The sequence below is a fragment of the Dryobates pubescens genome, chromosome 11 (assembly GCF_014839835.1).
Source record: "Dryobates pubescens isolate bDryPub1 chromosome 11, bDryPub1.pri, whole genome shotgun sequence".
Taxonomy (NCBI): domain Eukaryota; kingdom Metazoa; phylum Chordata; class Aves; order Piciformes; family Picidae; genus Dryobates; species Dryobates pubescens.
In genome coordinates, this window is record NC_071622.1 from 3200696 (window position 1) to 3228035 (window position 27340).

The 27340-nt window shown below is 52.7% G+C and overlaps 1 protein-coding gene across 1 annotated transcript in view; it reads left to right on the plus strand.

Moving 5' to 3' along the window:
* The window catches only part of TNNI3K (TNNI3 interacting kinase), a 78574-nt gene that overhangs the window by 17741 nt on the left and 33493 nt on the right, over nucleotides 1–27340 (plus strand). The window contains exons 6-17 of the mRNA XM_054165034.1: nucleotides 4526–4624; nucleotides 6193–6331; nucleotides 13666–13810; nucleotides 13902–14006; nucleotides 15112–15206; nucleotides 15957–16106; nucleotides 16325–16411; nucleotides 17115–17171; nucleotides 20142–20234; nucleotides 21087–21144; nucleotides 22386–22580; nucleotides 24216–24320. Coding sequence (XP_054021009.1) covers nucleotides 4526–4624; nucleotides 6193–6331; nucleotides 13666–13810; nucleotides 13902–14006; nucleotides 15112–15206; nucleotides 15957–16106; nucleotides 16325–16411; nucleotides 17115–17171; nucleotides 20142–20234; nucleotides 21087–21144; nucleotides 22386–22580; nucleotides 24216–24320 — 1328 coding nt within the window. The remainder of the gene's footprint in view (nucleotides 1–4525; nucleotides 4625–6192; nucleotides 6332–13665; nucleotides 13811–13901; nucleotides 14007–15111; nucleotides 15207–15956; nucleotides 16107–16324; nucleotides 16412–17114; nucleotides 17172–20141; nucleotides 20235–21086; nucleotides 21145–22385; nucleotides 22581–24215; nucleotides 24321–27340) is intronic.

Consider the following 27340-nt stretch of genomic DNA (forward strand, 5'->3'; position numbering starts at 1 on the left):
CTCCTCATAGGGCTTGTATGAGAAGTTAGAAAGAATTAGGACCCTTGCTGCCTGAGATATGAAAAGAACAGCTCCCAGTGCAGAGCCCTGCAGGGTTCAGCTTGATATCAGCCATCAGCCTGGAGACCTCTCTAACCACTCCCCTCCAAGCCCTCATCTGACCATTCTTCTACCCCTTAGCTTTGCACCAGCCCAGACCATAAGCTATCAGCTTTGCCACAAGTGCATTGGAGGGATAGTGTTGAAGGCCATGCTGAAGTCAATGGCCCCCACTGTTCTCCCCTTGCCCCCCCAAAATCCACTTATGCTGTTGTAGAGGACAATCAGGTTGGTCAGGTTTGCCACAGTGAATCTGTGACCAGCTGCACCTGATCACAGGGAGGCACTGAATCAGGGAATCAACCAGGTGGGAAAAGACCTCAGAGATCATCAAGTCCAACCTATGACCTAATGCCTAACACCTCCTGACAACTAAACCATGGCTCCAAGGGCCACATCCAAGCCTTTTGTGAACACCTCCTCCCTGGGCAGGGCATCCCAATGGCTAATCCCTCTTGCTGGGAAGAACTTTCTCCTCACCTCGAGGGGAGGCAGCTCTCACTTGGGAGCTGCCCTCTCTGCAGCACAAAGATGTCCCCTGGGGGCTGAGCTGCACTGCTAGTTACAGTCTGTCTCCTGGGGACACAAATCTATTTTTGGCATGGTTTTTATTTCCTAAATGAGAATTTAAAGCTCTTTTTTTTGCACCAGAACTTTTCCCCTGGCTTTCTGCAGTGATTTTTTTCTCTTTACACATTCCTCCAGCACACCCACCTACTTGTAATGCCTCTGACAGCTTCCAGTGTTTCCTAAGATTCCTTTCTTCTTTCTTAGAAAGGCAGCTTGTCTGTGAAGCTATCAGGATTGTCTCTGTGCCTCTCTCATCATCTACAGCTGAGTGGAGCTTGCTTAATGTGACTCACAAGCCCCTTTTCTTACCAGGGGATCACAAAGTAGCTGGCGTGGTTGCCATCTCTGCAGCCTGGAAAAAGGGGTCAGAATTCATCTAGTGCCACCTCCATCATCAGAGGTACCATCCACATTGCTCAGCACAGCTCTTTCATCTGGAAGATCCACCATGAGGCTGGAGGGCCAAGCCCAGAGAGTGGTGGTGAATGGTGTCACCGCCGGCTGCCAGCCAGGCACTAGTGGTGGCCCCCAGGGATCAGTGCTGGGCTCCATCCTGTTCAATATCTTTATTGATGATCTGGATGAGGGGATTGAGTCCATCCTCAGTAAGTTTGCAGATGGCACCAAGTTGGGAGCAGGAGTTGATCTGTTAGAGGGTAGGAGAGCTCTGCAGAGGGACCTTGCCAGGCTGGGCAGATGGGCAGAGCCCAATAGGATGGCACTGAACAAGTCCAAGTGCTGGGTGCTGCACTTTGGCCACAACAACCCCAGGCAGTGCTACAGGCTGGGGACAGGATGGCTGGAGAGCAGCCAGGCAGAAAGGGACCTGGGGGCAGTGGTTGACAGCAGCTGAACAGGAGCCAGCAGTGTGACTTGCTGGAACGAGTCCAGAGAAGAGCAACAAAGTTGGTGAGGGGTTTGGAACATAAGCCCTACGAGGAGAGGCTGAGGGAGCTGGGGTTGCTTAGCCTGGAGAAGAGGAGACTCAGGGGTGACCTTATTGCTCTCTCCAACTACCTGAAGGGAGGTTGTAGACAGACGGATGTTGGTCTCTTCTCCCAGGCAAGCAGTACCAGAACAAGAGGACACAGTCTCAGGCTGCACCAGGGGAGGTTCAGGCTGGATGTTAGGAAAAAGTTCTATACAGAGAGAGTGATTGCACATTGGAATGGGCTGCCTGGGGAGGTGGTGGAGTCGCCATCACTGGAGGTTTTCAGGAGAAGACTTGATGGGGTGCTTGGTGCCGTGGGTTAGTTGTTCAGGTGGTGTTGGATTGGTTGATGGGTTGGACGCGATGATCTTGAAGGTCTCTTCCAACCTGGTTTATTCTATGTATGTATTCTATGTATGTGTCCAGGTGGCCAAGAAGGCCAAGGGCATCCTGCAGAAGAGGAGGCTCAGGGGAGACCTTCTTGCCCTCTACAACTCCCTGAAGGGAGGTTGTAGCCAGGAGGGGGTTGGTCTCTTCTCCCAGGCAAGCAGCAGCAGAACAAGCTGTGCCAGGGGAGGTTTAGGCTGGAGGTGAGGAGAAAGTTCTTCCCAGCAAGAGAGATTGGCCATTGGGATGTGCTGCCCAGGGAGGTGGTGGAGTCCCTATCCCTGGAAGTCTTTAAAAAGAGCCTGCATGAGGCACTTGGTGCCATGGTTGAGTTGCTTAGATGGTGTTGGGTGAGAGGTTGGACTTGATGATCTCTGAGGTCTTTTCCCACCTTACTGATTCTATGATGTGTTGAACTCCTCAAGCAATCCGTGGTGCCAGCCCCGTGCTGCACCCAGGGGCTCCCCTGGGTTGCACAAACCCCAGCAGCCTTTGGGCTGTGAGGTAGGCTCCAGAGTGGTTCCCTTCAGGCTCCTGTTTTGACAGGCTATTCAGGAAGCAAATATTTGATAATTCATAGCTGTCCAGGAGCACGTGGAAAGCTGAAAGAAAACACTTTGGGTTATTTATTGAAGCCAAAGGGCTATTATCTTCTAAAACACAAAGGAATCTTTACACACCAAGGGAATTATGCTTGAGCATTTACCTTCACACATTTACATTTAAAAGGGCCTTTCATTTGGGTGGTTTTTTTCCCTCTTCTTTTTTTTCCCCCACTTCTAAAAACTCTGCTGTTTACTGCTCTGTGTTCATAATGCTTAAAAGAAAATTAAAGGTTATTCTGAGTAAATCCAGACAGTCATTTCTGTGCCTTGTACCACAGAAATCAGCCTTTTCTCTCTGCTTTTTTCCCCTGGCAAACAGGCTTTGGGGCTGATTTGTAAAGCATCAGTGACATTCAGTGTTCAGCTCAAGAACTGTAAGCTGACTGCTTGCACGTGCTGTGCTCAGCTCCTCGCCTTCAAGGCTCTGCAGGGGGATCTGGCCGGGCTTGATCGATGGGCTGAGCTCAACAGGATGAGGTTCAGCAGAGCCACGTGCTGGGTCCTGCACTTGGGTCACAACAGCCCCATGAGTGCTCCAGGTTTGGGGCAGAGCAGCTGGAAACGGCTGAACATGAGCCAGCAGTGTGCCCAGGTGGCCAAGAGGGCCATTGGCCTCCTGGCCTGGATCAGGAATGGTGTGGTCAGCAGGAGCAGGGAAGTGGTCATGGCCCCATTTTAGGCTTGTCCCTCTAAGGACATTGAGAGGCTGGAGCAGGTCCAGAGAAGGGCAATGAAACTGGGGAAGGGTCTGGAGAACAGGGCTGGGGAGAGGAGCAGCTGAGGGAGCTGAGGTTGTTCAGCCTGGGGAAGAGGAGTCTGAGGGGAGACCTCATTGCTCTCTACAACTCCTGCAAAGGAGGCTGGAGCCAGGTGGATGTTGGCCTCTTCTCCCTAGTATCAGATGATAGGATGAGAAGCAATGGCCTGAGATTGTGCCAGGGGAGGTTTAGGTTGGACATGAGGAACAATTTCTTTCCTGCAGGAGTGGTCAGGCATTGGAACAGGCTGCCCAGGGAGGTGGTGCAGTCATCATGCCTGGAGGTGTTCAAGAACTATGTGGCCATGGCACTGTGGGCCATGGTTTAGTGGTCATGGTGGTGTTGGCTTGATGGTTGGACTCAAGCTTAGATCTCTCTTCTAACCAAAACAGTTCTATGATTTCACAGCTCACTGCTTCAGGGCTTTTTGCCTGTTCTAGCTGGTGCTGAAAGGTCTCAACACCTTGTTTTGCTAGCTGACCACATAGATACAAGGAGAGGCTGAGGCACCTGGGGCTATTTAGTCTGTGGGGACAGGCTGTGAGAGTTAGGGCTGTTCAGCCTGGGGAAGAGAAGGCTGTGGGGAGACCTTACAGCAGCCTGCCAGGATTTGAAGGAGGCTAAAGGAGAGCTGGGGAGGGACTTGTTACAAAGGCCTGGAGTAGCAGGATGAGGGCTACCAGGATGCTTAGGGGACTGCAGCACTGCCTGGGGAGGAGAGGCTGAGGGGCCTGGGGCTCTTTAGTCTGGAGAAGAGAAGACTGAGAGGGGATTTAATCAATGTCTATCAATAGCTGAGGGCTGGGGGTCAGGAGGGAGGGGACAGGCTCTGCTCACTTGCTCCCTGGGACGGGACAAGAAGCAAAGGATGGAAGCTGCAGCACAGGAGGTTCCACCTCAGCACAAGGAGGAAATTCTTCACTGTGAGGATGACAGAGCCCTGGAACAGACTGCCCAGAGAGGTTGTGGAGTCTCCTTCTCTGGAGCCTTTCCAGCCCCATCTGGATGTGTCCCTGTGTGAGCTGAGCTGGATTGTGTGGTCCTGCTCTGGCAGGGGGGTTGGACTGGATGATCTCTTTGGGTGCCTTCCAAGACCTGAGCTCCTGTGAGCCTGTGATCCACAGGCACATCTCCCCCTGGTGTTTCTAACAGGAGCTCTGTTTGTGTCCTCCTAGGCTGTTGACCTTCTCCTGCAGCACGGTGCCTACGTCAACGTTCAGGACGCGGTTTTCTTCACCCCCTTGCATATTGCTGCCTACTATGGCCACGAGCAGGTAACTACACAGGAGCTTTGGGAAGCTGAGGAGTGGAGCCCCAAGGCAGCTGTGGGCTGAGTGTTGGCTATCATAGAATCACAGAATGCTTTGGGTCGGAAGGGACCTTAAAAATCATCTAGTTCCAAGCCCCCTGCCATGGGCAGGGACGTCTCCCACTAGCCCAGGTTGCCTCAGGCTTCATCCAACCTGGCCTTGAACACCTCCAGGGAGAGGGCATCCACAGCCTCACTGGGCAACCTGTTCCTGTATCTCACCACCCTCATGGGGAAGAATTTCAGTATGAGGGTGGTGGGACTCGAGATCAGGCTGCCCAGAGAGGTTGTGGATGCCTTCTCCCTGAGGGTGTGCAAGGCCAGGCTGGATGAGGCACTAAGCAGCCAAGTCTAGTTAAGAGGCATCCCTGCCCATGGTGGGGAGGTTGGAGTAGATGATCTCTGAGATCCTTTCCAACCTAAGCCATTCTATGAATTCCCTCCTAATGTCTCATCTGGACCCAGCTTGTTCCAGTTCAACTCCACCAGCCCTCATCCTCTCACTCCATGCCTTTGTATAAAGTCCCTCTCCAGCCATCAAACTCAGCTCTTTCCACTTCCCACACTTAACATAAAAATGGCCACTTAGAAAGCAAGGTTGTCCACAGGGTTCCTGTGCACATAACAGTCCAGCTGTGCTTGCTTCAGTCACAGAGATCAGGGGCTCTGTGAAACTCCAGCCCTGACCAAAGCTGACACTGAACCTCTCCACTCTGGTACTGAAGTGCAGCTGGCAGATGGACAGTCTCACAGTGCTGTCATTTGCCCTCAGCAGCTCTTTGATGTGCAGTGGGCTGATGGCTCCATTTTCACTCACACAAGTCATTCCCTGTACCTTTCTTGGGCTAAAAGCCCATCTTCTGGGGAACTTTTGAGTTTCAAAGGATGACCTCTTGTTGGAGTGTATTTTTCATTGCAGGGACAGGTGGCTTCAAGTTCATTGAGGAGTTGTGGGAGCAGCTTTAGAAAGAACTGACTCCAGATGCTTCTGTGGCTGAGTGACAGCAAGAGTGAGAGCCAAGCAGATGCTCCTAAGCTGCTGCTTTTCCATACATGTGTCCCTCACCCAGTATCCTTGAGAGACTTCTGGTGTGTTGGGCTGAGGGATTCAGAACAAGAGGACACAGCCTCAAGCTGTGCCAGGGGAGGTTCAGGCTGGATGTTAGGAAGAAGTTCCTCATAGAAAGAGAGATTGGCCATGGGAATGTGCTGCCCAGGGAGGTGGTGGAGTCCCCATCCCTGGAGGAGTTCAGAAAAGGCTTGGATGTGGCCCTTAGAGCCATGGTTTAGTTAGTCAGGAGGTGTTGGGTGAGAGGTTGGACTTGATGGTCTCTGAGGTCTCTTCCCACCTTATTGATTCTAAACCCCTGTGCCTTGCATCCAGCCTTTTACCACAGGACACAGTTGGGGATGAATGAGGCCTCCCTGTTTGGCCCTCAGAGAAGTGCTCACATCCAGTATTACCCAAAGCAATGCTCCACCTGACTCTGCTCTGTTTTCCTCTGATGTTTTTAACCCTAATGAACCCTTTAGGTGACCCACCTCTTACTGAAGTTTGGAGCTGATGTGAATGCAAGTGGTGAAGTTGGAGACAGACCACTCCATCTGGCTGCTGCCAAAGGCTTCCTCAACATTACAAAGCTCTTGATGGAAGAGGGGAGCAAAGCTGATGGTGAGCAGAGATGTTGATAAAAGAATAATAACAATCCCCTGTAACATTTTGTTTTATCTTGGAGTCAGGCTTTGAACCTTGAATTTAGCTTCCTAACATATTCTGTGTGTTCATGAATCATCTCTGGGCAACTGAAAAAGAAAATAGCAGCTGGAGAACTTTCTTCAGCTCTTAAGAGTGCTTGGTTTGTCACCCCATGTGCATTCTTAAGTTAGAGGTGAAAGGCAGCAGCAGGAAACAGGGAGATTGTGGATTCCTCCTCCTTAGAGATGTTCAACACCAGGTTGGATGGAGCTTTGAGCAACCTGGTCTAGTGGAAAGTGTTGGAACTAGATGATTTTCAGGGGTCCTCTTCAGAATACAGAATTAACCAGGCTGGAAGAGACCTTTCAGATCATCAAGTCCAACCTCTCACCCAATACCATCGAAGCACCTCAACCATGGCACCAAGTGCCTCAGCCAGGCTCTTCCTAAACACCTCCAGGGATGGGGACTCCACCACCTCCCTGGGCAGCACATCCCAATGGCCAATCTCTCTTGCTGGGAAGAGCTTTCTCCTCACCTCCAACCTAAAGCCCTACGAGGAGAGGCTGAGGGAGCTGGGGTTGCTTAGCCTGGAGAAGAGGAGACTCAGGGGTGACCTTATTGCTCTCTACAACTACCTGAAGGGAGGTTGTAGTGAGGCAGAGGTTGGTCTCTTCTCCCAGGCAAGCAGTACCAGAACAAGAGGACACAGTCTTAGGCTGCGCCAGGGGAGGTTCAGGCTGGATGTTAGAAAAAAGTTCTATACAGAGAGAGTGATTGCACATTGGAATGGGCTGCCTGGGGAGGTGGTGGAGTCGCCATCACTGGAGGTTTTTAGGAGAAGACTTGATGGGGTGCTTGGTGCCGTGGGTTAGTTGTTTGGGCGGTGTTGGATTGGTTGATGGGTTGGACGCGATGATCTTGAAGGTCTCTTCCAACCTGGTTTATTCTATGTATTCTATGTATTCTAAACCTTCCCTGGCACAGCTTGAGACTGTGTCCTCTTGTTCTGGTGCTGCGTGCCTGGGAGAAGAGACCAACCCCCACCTGGCTACAACCTCCTTCCAGGCAGTTGTAGGCAGCAAGAAGGTCTCCCCTGAGCCTCCTCTTCTGCAGGCTAAGCAACCCCAGCTCCCTCAGCCTCTCCTCACAGGGCTGTGCTCCAGACCCCTCCCCAGCCTTGTCCCTTCTCTGGACACCTTCAAGTGTCTCAATGTCCTTCTTAAACTGAGGAACCCAGAACTGGACACAGGACTCAAGGTGTGGCCTAAGCAGTGCTGAGCACAGGGCACAATGACCTCCCTGCTCCTGCTGGCCACACTGCTCCTGACCCAGGCCAAGATGCCAGTGACACTCTTGGCCACCTGGGTGCACTGCTGGCTCTTGTTCAGCTGCTGTCAACCACCACCCCCAGGTCCCTTTCTGCCTGGCTGCTCTTCAGCCACCCTGACCCCAGCCTGCAGCACTGCCTGGGGTTGTTCTGGCCAATGTATAGAACCTGGCACCTGGATGTGTTCAATCTCCTGCCCTTGGACTCTGCCCGTCTGTCCAGCCTGTCAGGGTCCCTCTGCAGAGCTCTCCTACCCCCTAACAGATCCCAACTTGGAGTCATCTGCACATTTACTGATGATGGACTCCAAGCATTCTATGAATCCCCTTTGCTAGGTTTACCAGCACAGATTTGTCATGTTCTCTGTGAATCTCGCCTCCAGCACACATCCTGCTCAGGCAGGAACAAGTGTGGAGGCAAAGAGCACATCTCAGAGCTGTGAGTGCTTCTTCCAGCAGTGAGCTCTTGATGTGTCAGGTTGTGGTGTGCACAGAACTGAGGTAATTATAACAAAAAGAGGGGGGGGAAGAGGAGATGTTCACTCACCACATCAAGGCAGGGGGAGGTTCACAGCCAGTGTATTCCATAAGGAAAAGAATCTGGGACACCATTTCAGGTTCTTTTCTTTAAAATCAGCATCTTCAGCACTGGTAAAGGGGAGAAAAAGAAGACTGGAGGCAGGAAGCCTTCTGCTCAAATCAGCATGCTTTCAAACTTGGTACAAATACAGCAGCAGACAAATGACTCTTAAATGTCCAGGAATGGAAGTAATTGGGGACATAAGCTGAAGAGATGTTGGCAGTGTTCTGTGCTGAACAGTAATTGGTGTCATAAACCTGAGCTGCTGCTTTGAACATCACCTGGCTCGCTCGTGGATGGGCTCTGGGGCCATGGCAACTGCAGGGAACCTGTGGCCACCAAATCAGCCTGAAAAGGTCAGGACGCTGCTGAAAGGCTGCGGTGGTGGCAGCCTGACAGCAGGCAGAGCTCTCCAACCCAACCACAAGATCTGTAAGAAAAACATCTCAGTTGTGCTGCCCATGAATCCATCAGGGTCCTCAGAAGGACATGGAGAAACTTGAAGGTGTCCAGAGAAGGGCAAGAAAGCTGGGGAGGGGTCTGGGGCACAGCCCTGGGAGGAGAGGCTGAGGGAGCTGGGGTTGCTTAGCCTGCAGAAGAGGAGGCTCAGGGGAGACCTTCTTGCTCTCTCCAACTCCCTGAAGGGAGGTGGTAGCAAGGTGGGGGTTGGTCTCTTCTCCCAGGCAGGCAAGCAGCAGCAGAACAAGAGGACACAGTCTCAAGTTGTGCCAGGGGAGGTTTAGGCTGGTGGTGAGGAAGAAATTCTTCCCAGAAAGAGGAATTTGCTATTGGGATGTGCTGCCCAGGGAGGTGGTGGAGTCCCCATCCCTGGAGGTGTTTAAGAGGAGCCTGGCTGAGGCACTTGGTGCCATGGTTGAGTTGATGAGATGGTGCTGGGTGATAGGTTGGACTTGATGATCTCCAAGGTCTCTTCCAACCTTGTCTGGTCTATTCTAGCTGTCACTTCATTTGCCTTAACTACCTGAGGTCTTCACAGACTGGATTTCACATTTCTGCTTCAACAGCTTTTACTTTCTCCTTTCTTGGTTTTTTTTTTCACACCCTCCAAACTCCTCAAGATTTTCTTTGCATTACTGAGTCAAGGTGATTATCAGCTTGCATTATTTATTGTGGCAGGGAATTCAGTTTTGTGGTTTGGAATATCCAAGTGATAGAATGCAGCAATACCTGGGGTGCAAAGGATCACTTCAGAACTTTTGATTCATTCCTGCAAGCTGGCAGATTATTTTTTTTTCCCCCCTGGGATAATTGTAATGAAATTGAGGAGAAGGCTTTTTCTCCTTAAAGTTGGAAAGGGAGTTCAGGGCTGTTCAGACTGGAGAAGAGAAGCTCAACAGGAGCCAGCAGTGAGCACTTGCAGCCCAGGCAGGCAATCACAGCCTGGGCTGCAGCAAGAGAAGCAGAGCCAGCAGGGCCAGGGAGGGGATTCTGCCCCTCTGCTCCACTCAGTCTGCACTCTTCCAGCCTAGAAAGCCCCAAATGTCTCTCCTCAGAAGAGAGATGTTCTGGTCCCCTTGGCATCTTTGTAGCCCCTTTGTCAGCATCACATCCTTAATTCCTCCAATTGAAGGAAAACCCTGTGCCAGGATGCCATGAGAGTCTTGTTTCAGAATGTGCTACTGGACACCAGCAACCCCCTGGTCAGCACAGTAGTCTTCTTCTGGTGAGACCCCATCTGAAGCTCTGGGGCCAGTTCTGGAGCCCCTAGGACAGGAAGGATCTGGAGGTGCTGGAAGGTGTCCAGAGAAGGGCCACGAGGAGGAGCAGAGGGCTGGAGCTGCTCTGCTGTAAGCACAGACTGAGGGAGTTGGGGTTGTGCAGGCTGGAGAGGAGAAGGCTCCCAGGAGACTTCATTGTGGCCTTCCAGGATCTGAAGGGGACTCCAGGAAAGCTGGGGAGGGACTTTTGAGGGTGTCAGGGAGGGATAGGACTGGGGGGGATGGAGCAAAACTAGAAAGGGGCAGATTGAGATTGGATGTGAGGAAGAAGTTGTTCCCCAGGAGGGTGGTGAGAGCCTCCTGCCTGGAGGTGTTTGCAGCCAGGCTGGCTGTGAGCAACCTGCTGTAGTGTGAGGTGTCCCTGGCCATGACAGGGGGTTGGGACTGGCTGATCCTTGAGGTCCCTTCCAGCCCTAACAGGTTGAATCTAGAGCAAACCCCATCATCTCCAGCAGTGGTTGCACATCCTTCCAGAGGTGAGGGAAGTGGTTTGGAGGATCTGATATCATTCCCAACTGCACAAACAAGGGACAAGATGTGTGTTTCCTTCCCTGCTCCTTGTACCTTACATCCCATTGTACTGTGGAAGCCCTAAGCCCCCTGCTGTCTTTCAGGCCACCCCCTGGGTACACATCCTGAAACTCTGACATTCATTACAATAAAACTTTGACATTTATTCTCCTCTTATTTATTGCTCTTCAGGATGAATCTGTGTCTGGTACTGCCCTGTAATGAAAAGTAAAGGCTAATGTGTCACATCCCTCTATAAACTGGAGAATTAGTTTACAAGGGAGAAATAAAACAGTTGGTCCTGCCTCACCAACCTGCTCTCCTTCTGTGCTCAGGTGCCTGCCTGTTGGATGTGGGGCAGGCTGTGGATGTAGTCTGCCTGGACTGCAGCAAGGTCTTTGACACCATCCCCCAGAGCTAACTCCTGGCCAAGCTGTCAGCCCCTGGCTTGGACAGCAGCTCTCTGAGCTGGGTGAGGAACTGGCTGGGGGCTGAGCCCAGAGAGTGGTGGTGAATGGTGCCACAGCCAGCTGGCAGCCAGGCACCAGTGGTGTGCCCCAGGGATCAGTGCTGGGCCCCAGCCTGTTCAATATCTTTACTGATGATCTGGATGAGGACATTGAGTCCATCAGCAGGAAATGTGCAGATGACAGCAAGCTGGGGGCAGGAGTTGATCTGTTAGAGGGTAGGAGAGCTCTGCAGAGGGACCTTGCCAGGCTGGGCAGATGGGCAAAGGCCAAGGGCAGGAGATTGAACACATCCAGGTGCCAGGTTCTACATATTGGCCACAACAACCCCAGGCAGAGCTACAGGCTGGGGTCAGAGTGGCTGAGAGCAGCCAGGCAGAGAGGGACCTGGGGGTGGTGGTTGACAGCAGCTGAACAGGAGCCAGCAGTGTGCCCAGGAGGCCAAGAAGGCCAATGGCATCCTGGCCTGCAGCAGGAACAGTGTGGCCAGCAGGAGCAGGGAAGTCATTGTGCCCTGTGCTCAGCACTGCTTAGGCCACACCTTGAGTCCTGTGTCCAGTTCTGGGCTCCTCAGTTCAGGAAAGATGTTGAGCTGCTGGAAGGTGTCCAGAGAAGGGCAAGAAAGCTGGGGAGGGGTCTGGAGCACAGCCCTGGGAGGAGAGGCTGAGGGAGCTGGGGTTGCTTAGCCTGCAGAAGAGGAGGCTCAGGGGAGATCTTCTTGCCCTCTACAACTCCCTGAAGGGAGGTTGTAGCCAGGAGGGGGTTGGTCTCTTCTCCCAGGCAAGCAGCACCAGAACAAGAGGACACAGTCTCAAGCTGTGCCAGGGGAGGTTTAGGCTGGAAGTGAGGCAGAAATTCTTCCCAGCAAGAGAGATTGGCCATTGGGATGTGCTGCCCAGGGAGGTGGTGGAGTCCCCATCACTGGGAATGTTTTAGAAGAGCCTGGCTGAGGCACTTGGTGCCATGGTTGAGTTGCTTAGATGGTGTTGGGTGAGAGGTTGGACTTCATGACCTCAAAGGTCTTTTCCAACCTGGTCTGGTCTATTTTATTCTATTCCATTTCTCTCTCCTTTTGATGTGAGTCTTAGGTTGGGTTCCCATTAACCTGAGAGGGTAAGTGGGAGCAGTGAATGATATTTGCAGGCCACAAGTTACAGAAATCCTTCTCTTTTTGTTCATCCTGAAACAGCATTCATGTTTGGAACTGTCACTAGACACAACTGGAGTTGTAAGTTCAGCTCAGGTTGAAGGGCTGACCATTTCTGTGAGCCTTTGGCTTTACCTGAGAGATGTTTTAAAGCAGGGGGTTGTTTTCATTGCCCTTTATCCTCATAGACAAGACAGCACCTCAGACTCTGTTGGCTTAGCCTTTGCCCCAAGGAGGATCAGCCTCAGGAGGGAATCATTCCTGGGAGATGTTTGTCAGAGTGCTGCAGGAAAGTCTGTGCAGTCCAGGTTTGGGTACCTGTAAGGTCTAATTGCTCCTTAGTTGTCTGTTAATTGCTTGTAAATTGGCTCAAAGATCTGGTGCTAGACAGAGCTGAGAACAAAGGGTCCTGTGGAGGAGCTGGATCTGACACTTCCAGCAGCCAGTTAGGGTTGCTCTGGCTTTAAACACAGAAATTCACCAAGAGCCACAGAAGCACTGGGTCTCTTTTACAAACATATAAAGCCCCTTTTTGGGGGTGTGAAAAGAGTATTGCTGTGTTTCTGTACCTGTGTACAGCCTGGCCTAGAGCCTTGTCCAAGCTCCCTTTTGCTAGTGAGGCTAACAAGGAACTATGGGAGGTGTAACCAGACCTCCAGGCATGGCTGAGAAAGTTCCCAGGTCCTGAAATGCATCTTCCTAGCCCCTAAACAGGCAGAGGGGCATGGATATGGTCCAGGGTAAATAGCAGTCTCAAGCAATTCCTGCCCATGAGTCAAGCTGGGGTTGCTTAGCCTGCAGAAGAGGAGGCTCAGGGGAGACCTTCTTGCTCTCTGCAACTCCCTGAAGAGAGGTTGTAGCCAGGTGGAGGTTGGTCTCTCCTCCCAAGCAAGCAGCACCAGAACAAGAGGACACAGTCTCAAGCTGTGCCAGGGGAGGTTTAGGCTGGAGGTGAGGAGAAAGTTCTTCCCAGCAAGAGAGATTGGCCATTGGGATGTGCTGCCCAGGGAGGTGGTGGAGTCACCATCCCTGGAGGTGTTCAAAAAAGGCTTGGATGTGGCACTTGGAGCTATGGTTTAGTTAGTCTTGAGGTGTTGGGTGAGAGGTTGGACTTGATGATCTCTGAGGTCTTTTCCAACCTGATTGATTCTATGTTTCTATGATATCCAAGGAAAGAGTTAATTGGCCATTGGGATGTGCTGCCCAGGGAGGTGGTTGAGTCCCCATCCCTGGGGGTGTTCAAAAAAGGCTTGGATGTGGCACTTGGAGCCATTGTTTAGCTAGTCAGGAGGTGTTGGGTGATAGGTTGGACTTGATGATCTCTGAGGTCTTTTCCCACCTGGTTGATTCTGTGATCACCCAGAGCAGCCTTTGACCCAGCACAGAAGGGTAAATGCTACACCACCGCCCGAAGTACCAGGGCCACACATTGCTTGAGTACCCCCAGGGGTGGTGACTCCACTGTTGCCCTCGGGCAGAGCATCCAGAGCAGTTATGTACCAAACTGTTCTTGGGTGTTCTCCTGGCTCCCATGGCAGTGAATGCTCAGGACAATGAGGACCACGTCCCGCTGCACTTCTGCTCTCGCTTTGGCCACCATGAAATTGTGAAGTTCTTACTGCAGAGCGGCTTTGAGGTCCAGCCCCACGTGGTGAACATCTATGGAGACACCCCTCTACACCTGTGAGTGAGCAGGGCAGCTCTGGCTTACAAGGGCTGGGTGTGCTGGGGAGGCTGGTGGTGTTAATGGCCTCTCTGCTGACTTCATCCCCAGGGCCTGCTACAACGGGAAGCTGGACGTCGTCAGGGAAATCATTCAGCTGTCGGGCACCGAAAGTCTCACCAAAGAAAACATATTCAGTGAAACAGCCTTCCACAGGTGAGAGGCTTGGAAGCCTGTATCCAGGGCACTCCTCTGATAGGTGTCTCCCAACAGCCAGGTGAGGAACCAAGCCAGCAGTCAGCTCACCATGAGCACTGAGGTGTGTGTTTGGGATATAGGAGAAGACATGAAGAGGTAGAATCATGGAATCCCAGCATGCCAGGCTGGAAGGCACCCCAAGGATCACCTGGACCAACCTTTCTAGGTGGTGGTGCAGGTGAAATGAGATGACCCACCAGGCTGTCAAGCTGAGTATTAAAACTGCCCAGCACAGGGCAATCCACCACTTCCCCTGGGAGATGATTCCGGTGTCCAACTGTTCTCATGGGGAAGCATTTTCTTCTGGAGGGCAATGGGAATCTCCCCAGCAATAACTGGTCCCCATCACCCTTTGTCTTTTCCATGGGACTCCTTTTAAAAAGGGAATAGAATGGAATAGAATAGAGCAGGTGGGAAAAGACCTTGGAGACCATCAAGTCCAACCTATCATCCAACACCATCTAATCAACTCAACCATGGCACTAAGTGATCATCTCAAAGGGATCATCCAGTCCAACTCCCCTGCCAGAGCAGGACCATACAACCCAGCTCAGCTCACACAGGGACACATCCAGATGGGCCTTGAAAGGCTCCAGAGAAGGAGACTCCACAACCTCTCTGGGCAGCCTGCTCCAGTGCTCTGTGAGCCTCACAGTGAAGAAGTTCCTCCTTGTGTTGAGGTGGAGCCTCCTGTGCTGCAGCTTCCATCCATTGCTCCTTGTCCTGTCCCAGGGAGCAAGTGAGCAGAGCCTGTCCCCTCCCTCCTGACCCCCAGCCCTCAGCTATTGATAACCATTGATTAAATCCCCTCTCAGTCTTCTCTTCTCCAGACTAAAGAGCCCCAGGCCCCTCAGCCTCTCCTCCCCAGGCAGTGCTGCAGTCCCCTAAGCATCCTGGTAGCCTCCCCTGGAGCCTCTCCAGCAGATCCCTGTCCCTCCTGAGCTGGGGAGCCCAGAACTGAACACAGCACTCAAGAGGAGTTCTTCATCACATTTTTTGCCCACCCAAAGTGTTTTTTCCTTTTCTGGACTATAGCATTCACTTTCCCCTTGGTTTTTTGCAGTGCTTGCACCTATGGGAAGAACATAGAACTTGTCAAATATCTTCTGGACCAGAATGTTGTAAGCATCAACCACCAAGGAAGAGATGGACACACAGGTAACAACCTCCTCCTCGTTGTGTCTGAGTGCATATCCCAGCACTACAAACTGGGAGCCCTGCAAAATGAGGGTTGCCAGGGGGATTGCCAGGGAAACATGGTGAGCAGCATCCTTCAGAGACCTTCAGACAGGTCTCACCCTGCTGGAGGTGTGTTTGCAGGCGGGTGTAGAAGTGATAAGAGCTGAGTGAGGAGAAGTCAGGCTTGTTAGTGTGTGTTTGAGGAATAAAACTGGATGTCCATCAGTTCTGAAGAGCAGCAAGAATTAGCCCCAGGGAAGGTGGTGGAACACTGGAACAGCTTGCTCAGGGAGGTGGTGGAAGCCCCATCCCTGGAGCCATTCAAGATCAGGCTTGATGGGGCTCTGAGCAACCTAAGTTGGAGATCTCTCTGCTGCAGGGGGTTTGGATTAGATGACCTTCAAAGGTCCCTTCCAGCATGTACGTTCCATGATTGTTCTGCTGAGGCTGGGCACAGAGGACACTGTCTGGAGGGCTGCACATCTCCATGTGCCACAACTGAAAGCTCCACAGTTGCTTTCCCTTGCATACAGAGATGTGAAATGTGACTTGAAGGTGGGGGGGCAGAGGCTGGCGTGGTGGAGCAGCAGTAGCTGGGTTCTGGAGGTGTCAGGAGTTCGTTGTCACCTCTCTCCCTGGCTGTGTTTTGGACTATGTGCTCCTTATTGAGGGGCTCAAGGTGCTGAGTGCTGTGGGAGCCTTGCTGACCTCCCTGCCCTCATCTTGTAGGCCTGCACTGTGCCTGCTACCACGGCCACATTCGACTGGTGCAGTTCCTGCTGGATAACGGAGCTGACATGAATCTGGTAGCTTGTGATCCCAGCAGGTCCAGTGGAGAAAAGGATGAGCAGACCTGTCTGATGTGGGCTTATGAGAAAGGTACTTCCATTGTCTGCTTTCTGCTGCTTCCCTGTCCCTGGAGGTGTTTGAGCAGTGAGTGGACTTGGTGCTTAGGGACATGGTTCAGTGCTGGGCTGAGGGCTGGACTGGATGCTCTTTGAGGTCTCTTCCAAGCAGATGTATTCTCTGACTCAATGCATTTGAGAAACACCTGTTGAGCTCCCTGCCAGCCCTTACATCTCCTCTTCCTTTCTCAGGCCATGATGCCATTGTGACCCTCCTGAAGCACTACAAGAGGCCCCAGGATGACTCCCCCTGCAACGAATACTCCCAGCCTGGAGGAGGTATGGTCTGAGCAATCTCCTCCTGGTGTACCCAGCAGGCCTGACCCAGGGACTGCAGGGAATGTTCTGCCAAAGCCAGGGAGCTCTGGGTGGGGTCTGTCACAAAATGAGTGTCATGAGAATCACAATTTCCCAGGTTATGCCAAAAATCTTCCTTTGCCTTAAAAGTACAATCTTGAGTCCTGGGTCCAGTTCTGGGCTCCTCAGGTTAGGAAAGAGGTTGAGGTGCTGGAAGGTGTCCAGAGAAGGGCAAGAAAGCTGGGGAGGGGTCTGGAGCACAGCCCTGGGAGGAGAGGCTGAGGGAGCTGGGGTTGCTTAGCCTGCAGAAGAGGAGGCTCAGGGGAGACCTTCTTGCTCTCTGCAACTCCCTGAAGGGAGGTGGTAGCCAGGTGGGGGTTGGTCTCTTCTCCTAGTACCAGGTGATAGGGAAGAGGAAATGGCCTGAAATGGTGCCAGGGGAGGTTTATATTGGACATGAGGAACAATTTCTTTCCTGAAGAGAGTGGTCAGGCACTGGAACAGGCTGACCAGGGGGGTGGTGGAGTCACCATCCCTGGAGCTCATGAAACCTGTGGCCATGGCACTTGGGGACATGGTTTAATGGCCACGGTGGTGTTGCACTGATGGTTGAACTTGATGATTGTAAAGGTCCTTTGCAGTGATTCTGTGATTGTGTGGCCACTGGGCTGTCCTTGTCTTTCAGATGGCTCCTACGTGTCTGTGCCATCCCCTCTGGGAAAGATCAAGAGCATGACTAAAGGTACTGCTGATAGCAAGGGGGGGAAGAAGTGCAGCTTTCATGGTCCTTTTAGCCAAGGTGTTTGTCAGCCTGAACAGGCTGTGGGAGATCCAACATCCCTGGAATTCCTTGTTCAGCAGTGTAACCACAGGCACAAGGAGCAGTTGCATCTCCCTAGGATTCTTTGGGAAACAACATCCTTAGCTCTGTGGCTCCACATCAGGCTCAGTCCTGCATTCACCTTGCTTTCATTTACCTTACAAAATAGATTTGGGTTTATTTCTTTGGAGTCAGGGGTGTGGTTGTGAATCAGGGCTCATGAAATCCATGAATTCCACTGTGAAATGCCTGGATTACCCTTACAAGAAAGAGGGACAGTGGCACTGAGTGCACCCTCAGCAGGTTTGCTGATGACACCAAGCTCTGTGGTGCTGCTGGCAGGCTGGAGGGAAGGGATCCATCCAGAGGGGCCTTGACAGGCTGGAGAGGTGGGCACAAGCCAACCTCAGGAGGTTCAACAAGACCAAGGGCAGGGTCCTGCATCTGGGTCAGTGCAATCCCAGGCACTGCTATAGGCTGGGCAGGGACTGGCTGGAGAGCAGCCCTCAAGAAAAGGACCTGGGGGTGCTGGGGGAGGAGAAGCTCAACAAGAGCCAGCAGTCAGCACTTGCAGCCCAGAGAGCCAAGCAGAGCCTGGGCTGCAGCAAGAGAAGCAGAGCCAGCACGGCCAGGGAGGGGATTCTGCCCCTCTGCTCCACTCTGCTGAGACCACAGCTGCAGCTCTGGGGCCAGTTCTGGAGCCTCTGTGCCAGGAAGGATCTGGAGGTGCTGGAAGGTGTCCAGAGAAGGGCCACGAGGAGGAGCAGAGGGCTGGAGCTGCTCTGCTGTGAGCACAGACTGAGGGAGTTGGGGTTGTGCAGGCTGGAGAGGAGAAGGCTCCCAGGAGACCTCATTGTGGCCTTCCAGGATCTGCAGGGGGCTCCAAGAAAGTTGGGGAGGGACTTTGGAGGCTGTCAGGGAGGGATAGGACTGGGGGGGATGGAGCAAAACTAGAAAGGGGGAGACTGAGATTGGCTGTGAGGAAGAAGTTGTTCCCCAGGAGGGTGGTGAGAGCCTGGCACAGGCTGCCCAGGGAGGTGGTGGAAGCCTCCTGCCTGGAGGTGTTTGCAGCCAGGCTGGAGGTGGCTGTGAGCAACCTGCTGTGGTGTGAGGTGTCCCTGGCCATGGCAGGGGGTTGGAACTGGCTGAGCCTTGAGGTCCCTTCCAAGCCTGACAGTTCAGTGATTCTGTCCCAGAGTACCCTGCTGAATCTGAAGCACCTTCAGGTCAAACACTCAGGTGAACACTTGCACTTCCAAATATCCAATTTTTTGTGTGCTTTCAGCTTTCCCCTTCAAATATTCACTCAGATCCTGACATCCCTGGCACAGACTGGAAGTGATGCCTTTGGGGAAAAATCTGATGAACTTGGTGGCAATAAATCAAAAAGATCCTCAAGGTAGAGGTGTTTGACAGCTGGATTGAGTGGCAGACCTTAGACCCAACATGTCAGGGAAGGTTAGACCTGCACTACCATAGCCACATTCCTCATGGGCCCACAAAAGAGGAAGGAATTCTCTCTCCACATGACCAGTGTTACCTAATTTGGGCAGAACATGCTGGGGGGGGTTGGTGTTCATCAGCAACCAGATTTTCATCCAAGGGATCCCAAGGAAGGGGCAGCACTGCCAGTGGCTGTGGCTGGGGTATATCTCATGATCAGTCCAGGCAGGGGCTTAATGAGGTTGAGAGAAGCCCTGCAGAAGAGGTGTTGGGAGCACTGGTGGATGAGAAGCTGGGAATGAGACAGCAATGGGCACTTGCAGCCCTGAAGGCCAGTGGCATCCTAGGCTGTGAGGGCTCGAGCACAAGCCCTGTGAGGAGAGGCTGAGGGAGCTGGGGTTGCTTAGCCTGCAGAAGAGGAGGCTCAGGGGAGACCTTCTTGCTCTCTCCAACTGCCTGAAGGGAGGTTGGAGCCAGGTGGGGGTTGGTGTCTTCTCCCAAGCACCCAGCAGCAGAACAAGAGGCCACAGTCTCAAGCTGCACCAGGGGAGGTTTAGGCTGGAGGTGAGGAGAAAGGTCTCACAGAGAGAGTTGTTGGCCATTGGAAAGTGCTGCCCAGGGAGGTGGCGGAGTCCCCATCCCTGGAGGTGTTCAAGAGGGGATTGGATGTGGCACTTGGTGCCATGGTTTAGTTAGTCAGGAGGTCTTGGGTGGCAGGTTGGACTTGCTGATCTCTGAGGTCTTTTCCAACCTTTTTGATTCTGTGATCCTACAAAAGAAGATTGGCCAGGAGACTGAGAGAGGTGACTCTGCCACTCTGCTCTGCTGAGACCACACTTGGAGTGCCTGTGTCCAGCTCTGGGACCTCCATCACAAGGAGGGTATGGACCTGCTGGAGCAGGTCCAGAGGAGGCCATAAGATGATCAGAGGGCTCCCCTGTGAGGACAGGCTGAGAGAGTTGGTGCTGTTGAGGCTGGAGAAGAGAAGGCTCCATAAAGACCTAAGAGCTGTGTTTCATTATGTGAAGGGGACCCACAGGAAGGCTGGGAGGGATTGTCTAGAAGGGCCTGTGGAGATAGGAAAAGGGGCAATGGCTTGAAACTGGGGCAGGGGAGATTTAGGTTGGACATCAGGAGGATGTGGTGAAATACTGGAACAGGTTGCCCAGAGTTGTGGCTGGGGTCCCATCATCATTCAGGATCAGACTTGATGAGGCCATGGGCAGCCTGCTGTAGTTGGAGGTGTCCCTGCTGACTGCAGGAGGGTTGGACAAGATGCCCTTCAAGGGTCCCTTCCAACCTGATGTGAATCTGTGGGGTTCCTGTGGTTACTAAAAGCAGCAGGAGTCCCCAGACACCAGCTGAGAGGAGGAAGGTGAGCTTTCCCAGTGCAGCAGCTCAGTGCAGTGACAGGCTGCCCCTGTCCTCCCCACCCCATGTGTGCTGCAGAAAAGGCTGACGTGCTCCTGCTCCGAGCCGGGCTGCCCTCCCACTTCCACCTGCAGCTCTCCCAGCTGGAGTTCCACGAGATCATCGGCTCAGGTACCCCAAACACACCCCTCTGCATTCACTGAAGGGATGGCACTGAGCAGCTCCAACTGCTGGGGGCTGCACTTGGGCCACAACACCCCCAGGCAGTGCTCCAGTCTGGGGACGGAGTGGCTGAGAGCAGCCAGGCAGAAAGGGACCGGGGGATGGTGGTTGACAGCAGCTGAACAGGAGCCAGCAGTGTGCCCAGGAGGCCAAGAAGGCCAATGGCATCCTGGCCTGCAGCAGGAGCAGTGTGGCCAGCAGGAGCAGGGAAGTCATTCTGCCCTGTGCTCAGCACTGCTTAGGCCACACCTTGAGTCCTGTGTCCAGTTCTGGGCTCCTCAGTTCAGGAAAGATGTTGAGATGCTGGAAGGTGTCCAGAGAAGGGCAACAAAGCTGGGGAGGGGTCTGGAGCACAGCCCTGGGAGGAGAGGCTGAGGGAGCTGGGGTTGCTCAGCCTGGAGGAGAGGAGGCTCAGGGGAGACCTTCTTGCTCTCTGCAACTGCCTGAAGGGAGGTTGGAGCCAGGTGGGGGCTGGTCTCTTTTCCCAGGCACCCAGCAGCAGAACAAGAGGACACAGTCTCAAGCTGTGCCAGAGGAGATTCAGGCTGGATGTTAGGAAGAAATTCTTCCCAGCAAGAGAGACTGGGCACTGGGATGTGCTGCCCAGGGAGGTGGTGGAGTCCCCATCCAGGGAGGTGTTCAAGAAAGGCTTGGATGTGGCACTTGGAGCCATGGTTTAGTTGTCAGGAGGTGTTGGGTCTTAGGTAAAAGGTTGGACTTGGTGATCTCTGAGGTCTTTTCCAACCTGGTTGATTCTGTGATTCACAATAACCATCTTGTGCTTGTTTTCAACCCTTTTAGGGTCCTTTGGCAAAGTATACAAGGGACGGTACAGGAACCAGATCGTTGCGATCAAGCGGTGAGTTGCCCTGACCCTCCTGTCCTCCTTGTGAATGACACCAGCTGACACAGACTGCTTTGGGTTGGAAAGGACCTTAAAGGTTCATAGAGTCACAGAATGGCTTGGGCTGGAAGGGACCTTAAAGATCATCTACTTCCAACCCCCCTGCCTTGAGCAGGGACACCTTCCACTAGACCAAGTTACTCAAGGCCTCACCCAGCCTCCAGCGAGGGGCAAGATCATAGAGGCATAGAATCAGCCAGGCTGGAAAAGACCTCAGAGATCATCAGGTCCAACCTATGACCTAATACCTAACACCTCCTGACAACTAAACCATGGCTCCAAGTGCCACATCCAAGCCTTTTGTGAACACCTCCCTGGATGGTGACTCCACCACCTCCCTGGGCAGCACATCCCAGTGGCCAATCTTTCTTGCTGGGAAGAACTTTCTCCTCACCTCCAGCCTAAACTTCCCCTGGCACAGCTTGAGACTGTGTCCTCTTGTTCTGGAGCTAGGTGCCTGGGAGAAGAGACCAACCCCCACCTGGCTCCAACCTCCCTTCAGGCAGTTGTAGAGAGCAAGAAGGTCTCCCCTGAGCCTCCTCTTCTGCAGGCTAAGCAACCCCAGCTCCCTCAGCCTCTCCTCCCAGGGCTGTGCTCCAGACCCCTCCACAGCTTTGTTGCCCTTCTTTGGACACATTTAAGTGTCTCAATGTCCTTCTTAAATTGAGGAGCCCAGAACAGGACACAGGACTCCAGGTGTGGCCTAAGCAGTGCTGAGCACAGGGCACAATGAATGCCCTGCTCCTGCTGGCCACGCTGTTCCTGATCCAGTCCAACCCCCCTGCAGTCAGCAGGGACATCTGCAGCTGGAGCAGGTTGCTTGGAGCCCCAACCAACCTGACCTGGAATGTTTCTCACACTGCTTTCAGAACAGGAGCGATGGCTTCAAAGTGCAAGAAGCTCAATTTGGATGACATGTGAGGAAGAAATTGTTTACAGGGAGGGTGGTGAGACTCTGGAACAAGTTGCCCAGAGAAGCTGTGGAGGCACCAAGCCTCAAAGTGTTCAGAGCCAGGCTGGAGAGGGGCTTGAGGCACCTGGACTCGTAGGAGGTGTCCGTGCACCATGGCTGGCGTGTTAGATCTAGATGACCTTCAGGGTCCCTCCCAAGCCAGACCTGTGTCTCATTTTAAGAGAAGTGTTAACCTCTTGATGTGTGATGGCTTTTTTGCCTCTTCCCCCCTGTGACTGGGCAGCTACCGAGCCAACACCTACTGCTCCAAGTCTGACGTGGACATGTTCTGCCGTGAGGTCTCCATCCTCTGCCGCCTGAACCACCCCTGCGTCATCCAGTTCGTGGGAGCTTGCTTGGACGACCCCAGCCAGTTTGCCATTGTCACCCAGTACATTTCTGGAGGCTCCCTCTTCTCCCTGCTCCACGAGCAGAAGAGGTATTCACCCATCTCCTCCCTGGGTTTGTGGGGCAGACTTTGGAAGGCGGCAACAGAACGAGACTGTGTCTAGCCTGGAGGGGGCTCAGGGGAGACCACATTGCTCTCTGCAGCTCCCTGAAGGGAGGTTGTGGCCTGGTGGGGGTTGGGCTCTTCTCCCAGGCAACCAGGGATGGAGTGGGATGGGATGGGATGGAGTGGGATGGGATGGGATGGAGTGGGATGGGATGGGATGGAGTGGGATGGGATGGAATGGAATGGAGTGGGATGGAATTAACCAGCTTGGAAGAGACCTTTAAGATCATCAAGTCCAACCTCTCACCCAACACCATCTAATCAACTCAACCATGGCACCAAGTGCCTCAGCCAGGCTCTTCCTGAACACCTCCAGTGATGGTGACTCCACCACCTCCCTGGGCAGCACATCCCAATGGACAATCTCTTTCTAGGAAGAATTTCTTCCTAACATTCAGCCTAAACCTCCCCTGGAACAGCTTGAGACTGTGTCCTCTTGTTCTGCTGCTGCTTGCCTGGGAGAAGAGACCAACCCCCACCTGGCTACAACCTCCCTCCAGGCAGTTGTAGGCAACAAGAAGGTCTCCCCTGAGCCTCCTCTTCTGCAGGCTAAGCAACCCCAGCTCCCTCAGCCTCTCCTCCCAGGGCTGTGCTCCAGACCCCTCCCCAGCTTTCTTGCCCTTCTCTGGACACCTTCCAGCAGCTCAACATCTTTCCTAACCTGAGGGGAAATGAATGAGGGGAGAGAGTGATTTACCATTGGGATGTGCTGCCCAGGGAGGTGGTGGAGTCACTGTCCTTGGTGATCTTCAAGAAAAGCCTGGATGAGGCACTCAGTGCCATGGTCTGGTTGACTGGATAGGGCTGGGTGATAGGTTGGACTGGGTGATCTTGGAGGTCTTCCAACCTGGCTGATTCTATGATTCTAAGATCAGTGAAGATAGGTTGGACTGGATGATCTTGGAGGTCTTCCAACCTGGCTGATTCTAAGATCAGTGAAGCTCTGCTGCTGTAAATGCAGCTCCTTTCAGTGAAAAAGAAGAGAGAAAGGAACACAGCAGGAAAAAAATATCTAAGCTTTGATTCAGATCTTTGGGCTGGACAAGGGAAATTACTAAATAGCCACAACATTCCTGCCATCCTCTTGCACTATACACATCTACACAGACTTTGTGGCATCAGCACCTGAGGGGATCCTACAGGAAGGCTGGAGAGGGACTTCTCATAGGGGTGTTTAGCAACAGGAGGAGGGGGGATGGTTTTAAGCTGAGGGAGAGTAGGGTCAGACTGGATCTCAGGAAGCAGTTCTTCAGTACAAGGGTGGTGAAACACTGGCACAGGTTGCCCAGGGAGGCTGTGGGTGCCTCCTCCATGGGGGTGCTCAAGGCCAGGTTGGATGTGGCCTTGAGCAGCTGAGTCTAGTTGTGAGGCATCCCTGCCCCTGGCAGGGAGGTTGGAGCAGATGATCTCTGAGGTCCCTTCCAAAGTAAGCCCTTCTGTGATTTTGTGTTGAAAACAAGGCCAAAGGTTCTGTGAGTTGCAGCTATGATTAGCTCACAGGTAATTTTGCTCTTTTTACTACATGGCAGTCATTTTTCTTTCCTCTTCCCCAAAACACAGAACCCTTGACCTGCAGTTTAAGCTGATCATTGCAGTGGATGTTGCCAAAGGCATGGAGTACCTCCACAACCTCACCCAGCCCATCATCCATCGTGACCTGAACAGGTAGGTTGGTTTCTCTAGCCTACAAGCTCAACTGCCACCAAAGGGTGCAGCTGCTAAAGCCCAGAGTGTCCTCCCACCTGGCCCACCTTTGTTAGAAGCAGGAAGCATCTTCTCTATCAGTGCAACTTGTGTGTCACATCCATGTCCAGAGTGTCCTCCCACCTGGCCCACCTTTGTTAGAAGCAGGAAGCATCTTCTCTATCAGTGCAACTTGTGTGTCACATCCATGTCCAGAGTGTCCTCCTATCATGATCTTGAAGTTCTCTTCCAATTGGTCTATTCTATTCTATCTGGCCCAACTTTGTTAGAAGCAGGAAGCATCTTCTCTCCAACTCCCTGAAGGGAGGTTGTAGCCAGGTGAGGGTTGCTCTCTTCTCCCAGGCAAGCAGCAGCAGAACAAGAGGACACAGTCTCAAGCTGTGCCAGGGGAGGTTCAGGCTGGAGGTGAGGAAGAAATTCTTCCCAGCAAGAGAGACTGGCCATGGGAATGTGCTGCCCAGCGAGGTGGTGGAGTCACCATCCCTGGAAGTGCTTTAGAAGAGCCTGGCAGAGGCAGTTGGTGCCATGGTTGAGTTCATTAGATGGTGTTGGGTGAGAGGTTGGACTTGATGATCTCAAAGGTCTTTTCCACCCTACCCTGGTCTATTCTACCCTACCCTGGTCTATTCTACCCTACCCTGGTCTATTCTACCCTACCCTATTCTACCCTAACTTGTGCATCACATCCATGTCCAGAGTTGCTCAGGTGAGTTGTTCTGCACTAACCTCTGCTCTGGGCTCACCAAAATTAGCTGTACTGAAAGCAGAGCAGGGAGGTGAAGGGTTGTGGCATTCCATATTTCTAGGTTGTATTTTGTGCTTGTAAACACAGTTCCATTTGCTTTCAGCTGGGCTGGGCTGGCAATTTTGTGCTGGGGGGGCTCATTTCAACCCACCACAAGGATGTTGGTGCTGCCCTGCAGGGATGGGGATGCACCAGGCAGGGTTCTTGTTTAACCTCTTTGTTTGGGACTTTGGAGAGTTTATTGACACACAGCACTGGGCTCTCAAACAACACCTCCTCCCCTTCTGTCCCTGTTTCATCTCCCTTGCTTTGTTTTGCCTTCTTTTTCTTTTTTGCTGTAAATATTTACCCACAACTCTGAGTTCTCTGTCTATTTCTTGATGGGCCATATATGGATACATAGCCACAGCCAGCTGGCAGCCAGGCACTAGTGATGTCCCCTACGGAGCAGTGCTGGGCCCCATTCTGTTCAATATCTTTACTGATGATCTGGATGAGGGCATTGAGTCCATCCTCAGTAAATTTGCAGATGACACCAAGCTGGGGGCAGGAGTTGATCTGTTAGAGGCTAGGAGAGCTCTGCAGAGGGACCTTACCAGGCTGGACAGATGGGCAGAGTCCCAGGGCATGAGATTGAACACATCCAAGTGCCAGGTTCTGCACATTGGCCACAGCAACCCCAGGCAGTGCTACAGGCTGGGGTCAGGGTGGCTGGAGAGCAGCCAGGCAGAAAGGGACCTGGGGGTAGTGGTTGTCAGTAGGCTGAACATGAGCCTGCAGTGTGCCCAGGTGGCCAAGAAGGCCAATGGCATCAGGAACAGTGTGGCCAGCAGGAGCAGGGAGGTCAGGCTGGATGTTAGGAAAAAGTTCTATACAGAAAGAGTGATTGCCCATTGGAATGGGCTGCCTGGGGAGGTGGTGGAGTCACCATCATTGGAGGTGTTCAGGAGAAGACTTGATGGGGTGCTTGGTGCCATGGGTTAGTTGTTTGGGTGGTGTTGGATTGGTTGATGGGTTGGATGTGGTGATCTTGAAGGTCTCTTCCAACCTGGTTTATTCTATGTATTCTACGTGTCATTGTGTCCTGTACTCAGCACTGTTCAGGCCACTCCTTGAGTCCTGTGTCCAGGTCTGGGCTTCTCAGCTCAGGAAAGATGTTGAGGTGCTGGAAGGTGTCCAGAGAAGGGTAATGAGGCTGGGGAGGGGTCTGGAGCACAGCCCTGGGAGGAGAGGCTGAGGGAGCTGGGGTTGCTTAGCCTGGTTGCTCAGCTCCACGCCTTGGCCCTGCTGGCTGAGAGATTCTGCCCTGGAGGATTTTAAATGATGCTTTCCACAGAAGGAAGCCCTAAAGAGGATCTCACTAGAGATCTGCAAAGCACATCATTGCCTCAGAGGGCTTTTACCAGGTGGCATTTGTGAGGGTCAGGAGATAATTCGCTGTGAGGACCATCAGAGGCCTGATGCAGGGTGCCGAGAGCAGCTTCATCCCTGAAACCTGCCAGCGTGCCAGTAGAAGCCACGCTTCCAGCATGAGCCCCAGCCAGCCCACAGCCACAATTACCAGATGAAAATCTTTGTGACAACTTAAGAGAAGGACCAAGAGTGAGATTCTGTGTCAAGTTTTACCAGGGGCTTCACGGGAGCCTCGCATTTTCTGCCTTCAATGCCTCACGCAGCTCCTAACCCTCTTTGTGAGTCCCGCGGCCCCGCCGCCACGCACCGAAATGCACGAAACAGATCTGCAATGTGGCTCTGCAGAAGAACCTTTCATGTCTCTACCCTGGGAAAGGGGTTATCCTTCCATTCTGGGGATAATTGGGAGCTTTGTTTTGCTTTCTAGTTGTGGAAAGAGAAGTTCTGACAGCTCTGGGCTCGGGCGGCACGTAGCGGCTTCTTGCCACCGAGAGCACGGCCAGGGATTGTAGCCACGATGATTATAGCACTTTAATAAAAGAGAGACCATTTTAGTATCAATTTAATTTAAGCCATAAGAGCTGAACATGGTGGGACCAAGCCTTTGAGCAACTAACCTTTATTTGATGGCTCTAACTAGCTGTAAAAGTTTGAGCGCTGGCTTAGCTAGGAAGATGAAAGAGGAGCTGGAAGCCTGGTGGTAATGGGGATGGTGTCTGCAACTCCTCTTTGTTACAGAATCCCTTCTGAAGTCCCAAAATAGCAGTTGCCTTTCATTAAACCCACAGCATGTTAAAGGCAGAAGGATCCTTTCATGGCCCTC